Here is a 13,875-nt window from a genome sequence, read left to right as displayed (position 1 = left end):
TTGTCTTCTGCCTGACTCCGGTTCGGGTTTGCGATCGCTGCTGGCTTTGCGTGAGCAGGAAATGAACGCAATCAAACAGCGATCGAACAGGAGATCTGCGCAAATCTCAGTGAATTTGCACAAATTTCCTCCATAGACTAAAGCGGGGCTAATTCAGCCTGCTGGGGAAATGTGCGCAAATTTGGAAACTTGTGCAAATTGAACTGGGATTTGGAATGAGACGAACGTGAGCACGTGTTTGCTAATTGGCAAATGTTTTCAGCAGATATGTGCTTGCACTCGCTCTCATGTTTGGGCCTCCTCACATTTTTTGTGAGCTAAAATGAAATTCTCCTACATATGTAGTGCTTCACAATTGGAGCAATGCACATGGCTGTCGAAAGCCCGCACCCCATCCCTAGAATATTAAGTCCAAGGTCTAAAATTACCTAGCTGCACCAGTGTATGCAATCTTCTTTCAGCCTGGATTCCTTCCTTTGATCTCACTTTTTTTTTTTAATTCCTTCCCCTGCCAAGCCCTAAACTCCTCCTTGTTCTTCACAGTCTTATGATCTTTGTGGTCGATGCAAATTTGCATGGCCACAGCAGAAGATGTTGGGTGTGCGTGTGCACGAACTATCTCAAGTTCCAACGGGGCTTAACCGTTGAAAAAATTTCACTTGAGCTATGCAACCTGGATGGATTCAGTGCACTAGGTCAGGAGTGCTGCTGGGACAGGACTTTAGGGCTGATGCCCGGGGGGTGGCGGGGCTCAGCCTCCATGCATGGCTGGCTCACTAGATTTTGGACTGAAGCAAGTAAGTAATACATGTGTCCATCTAAATAGGGATGATACAGTAAAAAGTCTAAAACAGGAGGTAAGCAACCTTTGTGGGTAGCGAGCACATTTGGGCATTTGAGAAACAGTCATGGGCACCACCACAAAATGGCTGCCATGGGAGGCATAGCCAAGGACAAGTCACCTGCCCAAAAGTCTGAGTAGAAGGCAGAGGTGGGGTCTGAGTCCCAACACACTAAACGCACACCTCCAAACCCAGTGTTTTCCACCCCAGCAGAAAGCTATTTCACTTCAAAATGTGTTATTTTATTTATTTTATGTGGGAGGGGCAGGTCACCTTGGCAGGTATGAAGAAAAGTGTCCGGGGGCACATTGATGCGCACAACCACCATATTGTCTTCTGCTGGTCTAAAATAATGTAACAGTTCCACTGTTTCACTATGCTGCGTGTGCGTATAATTGCTCTGTTTTTGACACCAAGACAATGCCCTGAAGAATATGGAACGGAGACAAAAGTCCCCCTGGGCATGTACAAAATTCTCACAGACATCTGGGATTCAGTACTAGGAGGCATGTTTTCCCAGAAGCCTTTGGAGTTCAGCATCTCTCTAAGAAACTAAGCACTTGCTCTGAGATTTTTCCATCCCTCCTAGATTGGATTTCCAAGCCAGTAGAGTGTAAGGGGAAAATATCAATCCACCTTAGAGCCTTGGGAACAGGACCAATAGAGCTCAGGCTTCCCCAGCCTGGGCCCTCCCAGATATTTTGGACTACAACTCCCATTTGCCTCAGCCAGCATGCCCAATGGTCTGGGATGATGGGAGTTGTTGGGTCTCCCTCACTCCAAGCTATGGAAAGAGGAAGGCAGTTGTAGGTTACTGAGAATTATGGTCCTTCTGCTTATGTGGAGTGCAAAACAATTGGTTGCTAATTAAAATTAATTGTGCATCATGTTTTAAAAAGCAGAGTATGGATTAACTCAAATGTCACCATTCAATGCCTCTACGAACATGAAGGTTATTTTATTTTTCAATATGTCATGAAGAAATAGGAAATTGCAATAGCATTCCACCATTGTTTTAAACAAAACAATACATCAATCACTTTACAATATAAACCGTGCAATAATATTATCTTATTATTAGTCTATGGATTTTATCTTGAACAATATTATTATTCCAATACATTATCAAGTTATTTCATTTTTCAATGAAGCAGTTATCCACCTGCCTGTCTTCTCTAACTCTGATTATATATTTCAGAGTCAAGGAACCTCTTTCAGCCCGACAGCCAAATTCAGCTTTGGAGAAGCACCCAGGGGCTGCATTACAGGAGTAGGTGGGGCTAAAGGCAAAAGGGGGAGTTAACCAGCCCCCTTCCCCTGCTCCCACCCTCTTTCCACCAACCAGCAAATGTTTGGTGGTTTCCTTTGGTTTGTGAATTTTCTTCCATTTTAAATGCCTCTCCTAAGGCAGTAAGAGTTTTAAGCTAAAATAGGCTGGATTTGGGGGGGGGCATTTTGGGCCCCACCTATTGCCTCTGGCCCTACCCCCTTTTGCCTTCTGCCCCACCCACCAGTGGAACATGATCCCCGAGAACTTCTCAGAAATGGACCTCAGTCCTTGGCCTGGAAGAAGCCCCACATCCCTGGACAACACCTATGTTTTACATTTCATAGCCACCTGTCCCCAGTTTTCACAATTTCTGCCTCCATATCCTCTCTGCTATCACTTCGCATGCCAGATGAACTGGTCCTGAAAGCTTCTGATGCAATAAGGTGCCACAAGCAGGATGGGGGTGGATGGATGGTTCTGGAAACTAAATTCTAGGAGGAAGCATTGAAAGAGCTCGGTATGTTTAACCTGAAGAAGGGATGATTAAGGGGAGACATGATCGTGGCCTTTAAACACCTGAAGGACCATCATGTAGAAGATGGAGCAGACCTTTTCTTTGTTGCTCCAGATGGCGAGATAAGAACCAAAGGGATGGAGTTCACAGGGAAGCAGACAAGACCTGAGGTGAGAGACAAGACACACTGTCGCCACGTTGCGCTACTGCAACCCAACCAAACTCTTACAGAATTCTGTGTCCCCCTTCACTTCGCCACCACCACTGCTGTGTCTGCTCTATGGAGACCCATGGGGCTATTGTGAGACCTTGTGTGAATTCACTGGGCCCTTGCGGGAGTTCGCAAGGCTCGCAGGAGCTCCCTGGCCACATGCGGCAAGGGAAGGAGAGGGCATGTGGCTGCTCTAGAGAGCCCTGCCAGCCACTCTCTTGCTGCTGCAAATGCCACAGCGGGAGAGTAATTGATGGGGCTCTCTGGAGCACCCATTGGAGCCTGTGGCACCAGACCCTCCTGACAGGGCTGAGGAGCAGAGTGGCACAGTTCCGCCACCTGATGCAGGCGCCTCACCCTGCTTTGTAGGTGGGCTGACCCTGGAAGTAGATTTCAGCTAAACCTGAAGAGAAACATCCTATGGGTAAAAATGTTTGACAGTGGAACAGAATGCCTTTGGAGGTGGTGGGTTGCAGTATTTAAGCAGAAGCTGGAGAGCCATCTGTCAAGGATGCTATAGATCCCAGCACCAGCAAGGGGTTGGAATAGATTTTCACCATAGTCTCTTCGCTCTAAAATGCTATGATTCTATCAATCCATCAGCTTTTAAGGAGTCATAAGACTCTTTTGTGCACATTGGCATTTCCCCCCCCCCCAACAGAAATAACTTTCTCTCTCTCTCTCTCTCTTTTAAAGAGCTTGCCTTCTGTTGAGGCACAGTTCCGTCTGCACAGACAGTCAAAGATCGAGTCTGGGAAAAGAGCGGTCCTCTCAGTTGCTTGGGGAGCGATCGATGAAATCCATCTAACCTCGGGATGCCTGCGGCATGATGTGGAATGAGATGTTTGCAACTCAAACAAGTGACCCCTGTTATTCTACCACGATTTAACTAAAATCCCAGGTTATTCATCCATCTTCCCACAACGGGATATCCCACATGGCTGCCAAGTTGGTCTGGAATTTCACCTCGCTGGCCATGGATGCTCTTCCGAAGTGCCAACATCTTCCTTTTGAAAACAGCCCCTAAAACTCTTTTTTTTTTTTTTTTAAGAATATGCTTTCCAGCTCTGGCTGGCAACAAATGTGGCTTTGAGGAGTGGAAGGCTATTCCTGGAGAAGTCAGGCTTAAGGGGGAAATCCATGCCACCGGTGGAGGAACTGTAACAATGAGAAAGAGGGTGGCTCAACCAATGCAGCATGAATTGGTTTCTTTCAAATAGCTGCATTGCCAGGCCTTTGCGGCAGCTCTCAACTCAAGATCAAATCATTCAAGAGATCAACATAAATTTTTAAAAAAGACCAAAGATGAGCAGTGACAATTGATGGTGGTAGCTCTCAACAGCAAAGGGTGGGGAAAGGGTGGGATCTCCTAGCTGGAGGTCTTTAAACAGAAAGTGAATGGCTGCAGTTGAAAGATTCTGGCCTTGAGCAGGGGGCTGGACCTGGAAGGTCTCTCTCAACTTATTTTATTCTTATAGATGGATGGATTCTATTCCTATACTGCCCATTAGCTGAAGCACTCTGGGCAATTCGCAAAACAAGCTGAAAACCATCCGACGCAATCACATCGTAAAACATAATATAAAACTCGACATTTAAAGCGGAATAAAACCAAGGCAAGAACTAAGTTAAGACCCAGCAGCAGTGCAAAGGTCTAAAAATGGCATTTTTAAAACTGAGGGGCTAAAAGACCTGTGGAAATCCAGGCATGAACCTACCCACAGACTACACTCATCATCTCAGGCCCTCCTCCAGATGTCTCCTCCAAGGGAGGCTTGGAAGGCAGCAACAAGGGAGATGGCCTCCTTGGTTGAGGCCCCCCAATTGTGGAATGATATCCCTGACAAGGCCCACTTGGTGCTAACACTGTCATCCTTTTGGCACCAGGTTAAGATCTTCCTCTTCTCTCAGGCATTTGGCTACTTATTATGAAGTTTTCATCAGGCCCTAGATTTTTCTTATTGTTGATTGTTTAAAGTTGTTTAGATATATGTGTGTCTCTGCATGTGCTGTTTATATGTTTGCTGTCAATGGTTTTATACTATGTATAATGTATTTTTAAGGATTTTAATCTTTGCAAACCACCCAGAGAGCTTCAACTATTGGGCGGTAGAGAAATATAATAAATGAAATGAAATCAAAAGGTTTTCACCTGGTGCCCAAAAGAACATGATGTAGTGCCACCACTGAATTTTCAGGCCGAGCTGCGGGGCTTTTCCAGAAATCCAGGGACTCAATTCATTTAAACAAAAAACAAAATACGTAAACAGATATGCACACAAATTGTGGGGCACGATTTACAAATTACACAAATTATGGCTGAAATTTGCATGAATCGCACAAATCATGCCCTGCAATTTGCGCACATTTCTATGTACGTAATTTTTTTAAAAAAACAGAAAAATCCACAAGCCGGCTCGACTCAATGCAGGTCAAGTCTGGGAGACTGAATCTGGGGGGCAAGTAAACTCTGGGGGCTGAGCTGATGCAAGCTTGGTGAACTCCACTCCCTGGATGGATTCCTCCGACATCCCTAAAGGAAGGAGATGATCCTTGGGTCTATGAAGGTGGGAATAGCTGGCACACTTTTTGGAAGGATGATCTCTAGGAACAGGTAGGGTTCAGATGGGGCAGTGTGGTCTTTCAGCTACTTGGCCCTGGCTATTTAATGCTCTGGAGGTCAAACCCACCAATTTGAACTGTGTTCATAAACATCACTGGACATCAGCACAGACTGGCAAAGTGTGATTGGTGCTATGCTGGATGGCGCATTCTTCTTCATCCTTGCACAAGTCCTCCTACCGCACCAGGGGTGGGGAGCTGCTTTCAGCCTCTTTATGGTAGAAACTCTCAGGGGCTGCATTCCAGTGGTGGGCAGAGCTGAAGGCAAAAGGGGGCAGGGCCAGAGGCAAGCAGGATGGGGTCAACATATGAAAAAATAGCAGCCTATTGTAGCTTCAAGCTCTTACTGCTTGAAGAATGGAGAGAAAAATTTTCTCCCCGTCCTTGCAGAATGGGGAGAAAAATGCACAAAAGCTGGGAAGCCACAAGTGACAGGTGGTTGGAGGAAAGGGGCATGGCCCCAGATTGCGGCCAGATTTGGCCCCCAGGCCCAATGTCCTCTGCCTGTGTTCTACATCCGCAACACCTGTCATAGCGTTTGAGCTATCTCTCCAGCATCTGGCAGCGTATAATGAGTCTCTTGTTTGTCTCTGGCTGATTGTTTTAAATTGTTTTAGATATATGTTGTTGTTGTGTTATTTGTTTTATGCCATTATGTGAATGGTTTTTATATTTTATATAATGTATTCTAATGGTTTTACATTTTTGTGAACCACCCAGGGAGCTTCAGCTATGGGGCAGTATAGAAATATAAGAAATGAAGTGAAATGAAATAGCAACAGGTTTTTTTGTTGATGTGAAAACATTTAAAAAAACAACAACACATGCGTGCATCTGAGCATATGCAAGGTGTCATCTCAACTAGATCAACAAAATCAGGCTGCAGTCCTAGCAAATGTGAAAGAGTTTTCCCATCTTTGTCTTTTGAGACTGTCGTGGAGTCAATTTCAGGAGGTGTGACTTCTAGAATGGCTTAAGCCCCACAACCTATCATTTGAGTACAGAACCCTGCATGGATTTCGGTATTAGAAGTGGCAACTGGCCACTGAAAGGCGGCATATATATTTTGAGGATAACAGTAACAGTAACAAGGAGAATGGGGGAGAAATTTGGTTTCCCGGCTTTTGTGCAGTTTCCTCCCTATTCTAAAAGGTTGAAATGCCTCTCCTAAGGTTTAGTGACTGGCAGTAAAAGCTTGAAGCTACAACAGGCTGGTACTGTGGTGCTTCAGTCCTGCCCCCTTTGCCTTTGGCCCCTCCCCTTTTGACTTTGGCTCCACCCACCACGGGAATGTGGCCCCCGAGAGCTTCTCTGAAATGGAATTGGCCTGCAGGCTGAAAGAGGTTCAACATCCCAGCCTAATTCTCACCACCCGAACCAGCAGGCGAACCGACGCACTGTTATCCTGCAGGATGTGCGCTTTCCAAATGTTGCAATGCTATTCCCCAAGGGCTGGTTGTGACCCCTCAGCCTAGGCTTCCCATCACTGCTCTAGTGGCAGAGAGAACATTTGAACTGAACTGGAAACCTCCTTCTCTTCCCCTTTGCACTTCACAGCTCTCTAGTCCAGACAACATAGGTACAGCGGGCGGGGGGGGGGGAATATTTGGGCGTTACAGTTGCGGGAAACTCATATGAGCAATTGAGAAGGATGGAAAACATCAAGGGAGACAACAGGGCATGCAAAGACGAGGCCTCCCCATGGAATATAAAAGCCGTAAATGCAGCACCAAACAGGAGACAAAACAGTCACCTTTTGTTGTGAGAGAAGAACCACCCACAGTCCTCCTTGAAATCTGAGAAACGCTGGTCGGGTTCTTAATAGAGTCCAGCTACTCCCTCTAACAGCCTTTCTGACTCTGTCTTTCATTTTGTTTAAATAGAGTGACCTTTGAATGCTCTAGCTGGCATTCTTTCCCTTCATGGATGGGGGCCAACTTGGAAGAGAAGATGGCCTCTGCCCATGTGCAGAGTATAGGAGTCATGACTGGTTTTTCTCCGTGCTTGCAAGCTGACAGGCAAGGCAAGTACTTCTGAGCGTGGCCAGAGCAATTTCCTCACTCCCAGGGAGTAACAGACACACCTTCTGAACAACAGGGCTGAACCATGTACAAATGGTGGTAGCTGAACATCAGAGAATCCCTGCTGGATCAGACTAAGGGTACATCTCGTCCAGCATTCTGTTCATACAGTGGCCAACCAGTTGCCCACAAGGAAACCCACAAGTAGGACATGAGTGTAACAGCACCCTCCCACCCATGTTCCCCAGCGTACTCCCTCTGAGGTAGGCATTTTAGTTCTGCAGATTGGATTGTTTTAAATCAGTTATTGTACTTAAGATCTTTACACTGCCTCTGCTTCTTACTGTGGTTTTATATAAACGTTCTAGACTTTTAAAAGCGTGATACTGTGTTTTGCTGGGTTGTTGCATTTTATGGTTTTAACTGTTGTGAACTGCCCAGAGAGCTTCGGCTATGGGGCAGCATAGAAATAACTAAATACTGGAGGTAGCACATAGCCATCAGGACTCGTAGCCACTGAGATAGCCTTCTCCTCCAGGAATTTGTCCACCCGCCTTTTAAAGCCATCCAAAGTGGTGTCCATCACTACATCTTCTGGAGGTGACTTCCATAGTTTCACTCTGCGCTGTGTGAAGAAGCCCTTCCTTTGATCCGTCCTGAGTCTCCCACCAATCAGCTTCATGGGACAACCCCACTGGGTTCTAGTATTTTGAGAGACGGAGAAAAATGTCCCCCTATCCACATTCTCCACACCAGGCATAATTTTGTAGTCCTCTACCATGTCTCCCCTGACCTGCCTTTTTTCCAAGCTAAACAGTCCCAGGTGTTGTAGCCTTCCCTCATAGGGGAATTGCTCCTTGGATCATTTGAGTTGCCCTTTTCTGCACCTTTTCCAACTATACAGAATCCTTTCTGATATACACAGCATGGTACAGTATGGTGTACCACACTTCAATCCAAGGGTGGTGAAGGAGATAGCTGCTCTGAGCATGGATAGAGCACTATTCCCACAGCTGCTCGGTAGACCTGTGCAGGCCCCACACGCACCTCTCCATTTTAGAAAACAAATTCCTGCTGACGCAAGACCAAACAAGGCACAAACAAAAGACCCGATTTAGGGAAGCTTGATGGATTCCATCTTTGCAGATGCCAAAACAAAAGAACCTGATCCTTGCCTATTAGGCAAACATACAGATCAGAACATGGGTATTACTGGGTTTCACTCCCCCCCGCCCCACCATGTTGCAAAGCAGTTCTCAGGAATGTAACAGCACAAAAAATACACGTTTCAAATAATATGTATTTAAATACACGTCTGGAGAGGATTTTATGTTATTTTTTGGTAATCACAAGTTAATGCTAAGAGAGAATAGAATTACAGAAGGGAAAAAAATGCAAAAGCAACATGGACCAGGAAAAAGACTGCTATCTAGCTATCCATCTGTAGCTGGATGAATGGAGCAATCATATGCATGCTTACTTTGGTATAAGTCCCATTGTGTTTAATGGGGCTTACTCCTAAGTAAGAGCATACAGAACAGCAGCCCAGGGTTTGCTTTCTGTGTGATGTGTATGGGCAGCCATTTGTGGGACGTCAAACCTTTTCCTAACTGTGTCCATCTATCCCACTCGATTACATAAGTTAGAGTAATCCATCACCAAATATTATCTTTGTTAAGATAAAAAACGGTCCCGTTTCTCTCTGCCTCTGTTCTCCATGTACCAGGGAGCATGTGTGTTTCACCTAAGGGCAGAGAGATCCTGGGTAATAGCTGGATGTTATATTCTAGAATCAAGGGATCAATTATTGGATATTTCTACATTCAAGATGTACTAGGTGCAGAGCACTGGGAATGTACGTCAGTGTTTGTGTTTACAGCAATGGTGGAAAACCTCTTTCACCCAAGAGCTGAATTCCATTTCAGAGAACCTCCTGGACTGCATAATAGCAGAGGGCTTGGCCAAATGAAAAAGGGGCAGGGCCAAAAAATAAGAAAAAATACCAGCATATCTTAGCTTCAAGCTCTTCCTGCCCCTAAGTCTTAGGAGAGGCATTTCAGCCATTCAGAAGGGAGGAAAACTGCACAAAACCACCACGGTTGGGAGAAAAGGGGTGGGACCAGGAAAAAAGGTGTGGCCATTTGGAGACCCCTAGAAGGCCAGAGTGTGGTCTTAGATGGGCTGGATCCTTGGTTCTGCATCCCTGGTTTACAACAAAATGTGACATTTTTAGGGGAGTGGGATAATTTTTCCCTGCTGAACCAGTCTCCTAGACAAAAATGGCTCCTTGTTATTTTGCAGAGCAATGGCTAAGAGCTCATGGAAAGCCCCAGAGGGGGATCACACTGGATAGCATGGTCCTGTGTGTGTGTTTACTCAGAAGTAATTCCTACTGAGTTCAGTGGGACTTACTCCCAGGCAAGTGTGCTCAGGACTGCAGCCTTGAGGAGGTTGGGGCTGCTTTGGAAAAGCAGAGATGTTTGCCCGTGTTTATGTGCTGGCAAAACAGGGTGTGTGTGTGTGTGGCTGTGTGTGAGAGTGCTTTAGCTGCCTCCCTTATTAACTATTACTCATCAAAGCCAGTGGCAAATGAGCCATTTTTGTTTATACAATGGGGGAGTCCATTGGTGAACATGGGATGTTGTTGACTGGTCCTGGAACAGGAAACACCCCAAGATACAGTGCCGTGGCATGCGTGGTCCACAGACCACATAAAAGGGCTCGGAGGGCGTTTCCATACAGGCTTTCCACCTTTTGCACTATCCCCTCGGTGAACCATTACAGCCACTCCCACAACTCCCATGCCACTGTTTGCTGTGAGCTTCTGGTACTCCTAGCAGGACAGTGGGGACATCAGTACCACCACAGCCAGCAAATTTCTACCAAGTCAGACCCAAATCAGCAACTTTCTACCAAGCCAAGCCCCCAGCTCCCAGCCCTGCCTGGACTCATGTTGGGAATCGAACCTGGGACCTTTTGGATGCAAAGCAGGCACTCTACCACTGAGCTATGGCCCCTCCTCTAAACTTTACGGTGGAAAGATAAAGCAAGATTCCAGTCCTCATGGTTTGGGAACAAGGGTTCTTTCCAGGAAGAAAAAAGACGGGATAGAAATGTAACCAACCAATAAAAATAAATGAATAAGGGGTTATTTTAAAAGGAATGTTTTAACAGGGTCTTTCCCATCATCCACCATTGAGCCACAGTCCTTCTCCGAAACGAAGACTCTAGTCCTCATGACTCTGACAGGCTCTCTCACTCTCTTTATATACCCTCCTCCCTCAAAACTGAAAGTACTGTTTCAAATCTGAAGTAATGAAACTTAACTGGGGAAATGAAACTGAAACTTAAGCAGGGAAATGAAACTACTTCTCTCAAGGGATACTGCCTCCCAACAAAAACTCCAGGCGTCTAGGCCTGACCTTTTTCTTTTCCTTCCCTCTGTAGGCCTCAAACCTTCACACTAGTAATCGCTAGTAGCTATCAGGGCTGGTGCCAAGGGTAGGTGTGGTCGGGCAGCTGCTGAGGGCCCACTCCCCAGCAGGGGCCCACTGACAAGACTCCCTCCTGAAGTTGCTCCTCCTTTCCACCACTGCGTCCTGCTTGTTCGCCTGCCTCTCGCTCCGGCCCAGACAACGCTGGCGGGGAGAAGGAGGAGCAGGAGAGGCCACGGCCTCCTTGCTCCCTGGCGCTCTCCCTGTCGAGCAAGCAAGTGGGTAAGAAAGAGGATCAGGATCTAGGCAGCTGGGGGCAATGGTGGCGAGAAGGGAGACTCCTTGAAGGAGGGGGCCCGTTGAGGGTGTCTTGCCCCACGGCCCTCCAGAACACGAAGCCAGTACTGGTAATTATGTATGTATATGTTGTGAATCCTGGTTAGGACGCTGTCCTGGAGAACACCCCCAAATCCATTTCTAGCTGGATTTAAGAAACGAAAAACTGCCGGCTTACCCTCGCAAAGTTTCATGGCCTCTCCGTCTCACCCTGCTGGCGGGTTGTTTGCTTTCGTAGCTCACAAACCGATCGGCCTGAAAGTCTCCATCCTGCTGGCCAGAGGCAAAGTCCCGGTAGAAGGTGAGAGATGTACATCCCAGGAAGAATCGGGCCAGCCAAACAGCGCCCATAATGGCAGGAAGCGGGCTACTAAGAGTTTTTTTCTACTGGCGGGTCTCTCTGTGGCCCGATAGCACAGAATCCAAACTTCTTTTTCTGGGCTAGGAAGGAGAGATAGTGGGAAAAAACCAGGTTTAGGTTTACCATGTTGAAAGAGGTTCACTGTTTGTTATCTCAGCCGTCCTTACCACTACAGGAAGCTTATGAACGTCTAATTTCTCTGCACGTTTCTGAAGTTCTGAATTCAATGGTTTGGGTTCGGAAGAGCTGCCTCACAGATTTAAAAGGGGTCCCCCACCTTTTTAGTTGGGTGGGCACATTTGGAATTTGGAGAGCGTGCTGTGGGCACTCTCACAAAGGGGCTGCCATGCCGGTGTGGGAAGGTGTGCCTGTTCATGGCTGCCACGGTGGACACAGCAGGTCACAAAACGCTCATTTCCCAGAAGGCGGACGACGAGGCTAAAAGAAAAGTGACTTTCCCAAGATGCTAAAGACAAGGCAGAGGTGAGGGTCTGAGCCCCCAAACACAAAATGGCTCTTTTGAATCCAAATAAAGATGGTGCTGTGCTTCGCAACCTTATCTGTTGCAGTATGCTGGCCTCCTAGTTAGAAAACAGCAGCAACTCAACAAACCTTAACAAATGAAACTAAAATCAAGAGGGGCACAGAGCCTGGTGGATGCCAAGAGAGGTGTCTGGGGGCACTACTTTGGTGACCCCACAGATGGTGCTGGCTGCAGGTTTTGGAGGGTGAGTCCCCTCCTTTAGTGAGTCTGCTTCTCACCGCCATGGTCACCAGCTGCTTTTGCTCTTCCTCCCCCTCACAATTGCTTCCACTTGCTTGCTTGGCTGGCAGCGAACCAGAGAGCAAGGAGGCTGCAGCATCTCCTCCTCCTCCTCCTCCCCACCACCGTTGCCTGGGCCAGAGCAAGAGGCAGGTGACCAAGCAGGTTGCAACAGTGAACAGGAGGAGCAACTCCAGGGGTCTCTTGTCAGTGGACCCTTTCTGGGGTGTGGGCCCTTGGCAGGCGCCCAACCACGCCTACCCTTGACGCTGACCCTGGACATAGAAGAAGGCAGATACTTGTTCTCTGCTTCCCCCAGTGGTCAGGACTAGATCTAATGGGTTAAAATTACAGGAGGGTAGATTTTGGTTAGACATTAGGAGAAACATCTTGAGTGGAACAGCAGTTTGACAATGGAACCAATGGCCTAGAGGCATGGTGGTCTCTCCTGCACTGGAGGTTTTCAGGACAGTCATCTCTTGGTGATGCTTTAGCTCTGGTTTGTCCTGCACAGAGCAGAGGGTTGGACAAGATGTTCTACAAAGCCGCCCTCCAATTCTAGGATTCTATTGAACCGATACGTTAAGAATGTTCCACTGTTGTGTTAAAAAAACAGAGGCAAATTTGAGCCAGTGTCCTATGCATGTGTAGTGTCTTAACAAAACATATGCACACACGAACATAAGAAGAGCCATGCTGGATTGGATCAAAGGCCCAACTAGTCCAAGATTCTGTTTCTACGGTTTCCAATCAGATGCCCCAACGGGATGCCCACAAGCAAGACATGAGTGCAGTCGCAGCCTCCTAGTTGTGTTCCCCAGCAGCATGTTTATTTATTATTATTAAATTTATTTATTAAATTTATTAATCGCCCATCTGACTGGTCACCCAGCCACTCTGGGCGATGTTGCCTGTGACACTGGAGGTAATATATAGCCACCACGACTAGTAGCCAATAATAGTCTTATCCACCATAGGGACACCACAAAACAATGAAAAAAGCAATCTGTACATGAATGCATATACAATTTCATCGCAATTCTTTTTTGCGTGCCGTTGGCAACGCACTTGCACGTTTCTGTGCAAAGCTAAACCACCACGACACCTGGATTTGATTGTACATACAGTTATCTTGAGATCCTTTTCGTGTGATGTTTTGCTAATGTGCAGCAGCGCATATGCGCATCAGCTAAGAGCCACGCCAAAAATGACCATGTTGCAATCAGACACCCATGTTGCAATCAGACAGCAACATTTTATCAATGCACGCAAGAGCACATCAGCATGGCATAGAGAGGGAAAGGAAACAAAGGAACAGAAAGCTGTGGTAAGCTGCACATGCTCTGATTCTGGAGTTAATTTTAAAAGATGCCCTGAGTTTAAGCAGAATAAAGCAGAGTTTAAGGAGAATGGGAAAGAGCCAACCCATAGACCAGGAAAGAAATGGAACTATGGAAATGCAAGTGTCCCTGCTTACAACAGCCCTGTAAGACTGGCCAGT

The 13,875-nt window shown here is 46.8% G+C and overlaps 1 protein-coding gene across 1 annotated transcript in view; it reads right to left on the bottom strand.

Moving 5' to 3' along the window:
- Window positions 1-11,601, bottom strand: part of FBN3 (fibrillin 3) — a 144,644-nt gene extending 133,043 nt beyond the window's left edge. Inside the window, exon 1 of the mRNA XM_084825954.1 lies at window positions 11,429-11,601. Within this exon, the coding sequence (XP_084682080.1) occupies window positions 11,429-11,601 (173 nt within the window). The remainder of the gene's footprint in view (window positions 1-11,428) is intronic.
- Window positions 11,602-13,875: the final 2,274 nt, after the last annotated feature.

This window comes from Heloderma suspectum, chromosome Z, assembly GCF_057233095.1.
Source record: "Heloderma suspectum isolate Gila_16-S chromosome Z, 16-S_ref, whole genome shotgun sequence".
NCBI lineage: Eukaryota > Metazoa > Chordata > Lepidosauria > Squamata > Helodermatidae > Heloderma > Heloderma suspectum.
This window is presented reverse-complemented; position numbering and strand designations above follow the sequence as displayed.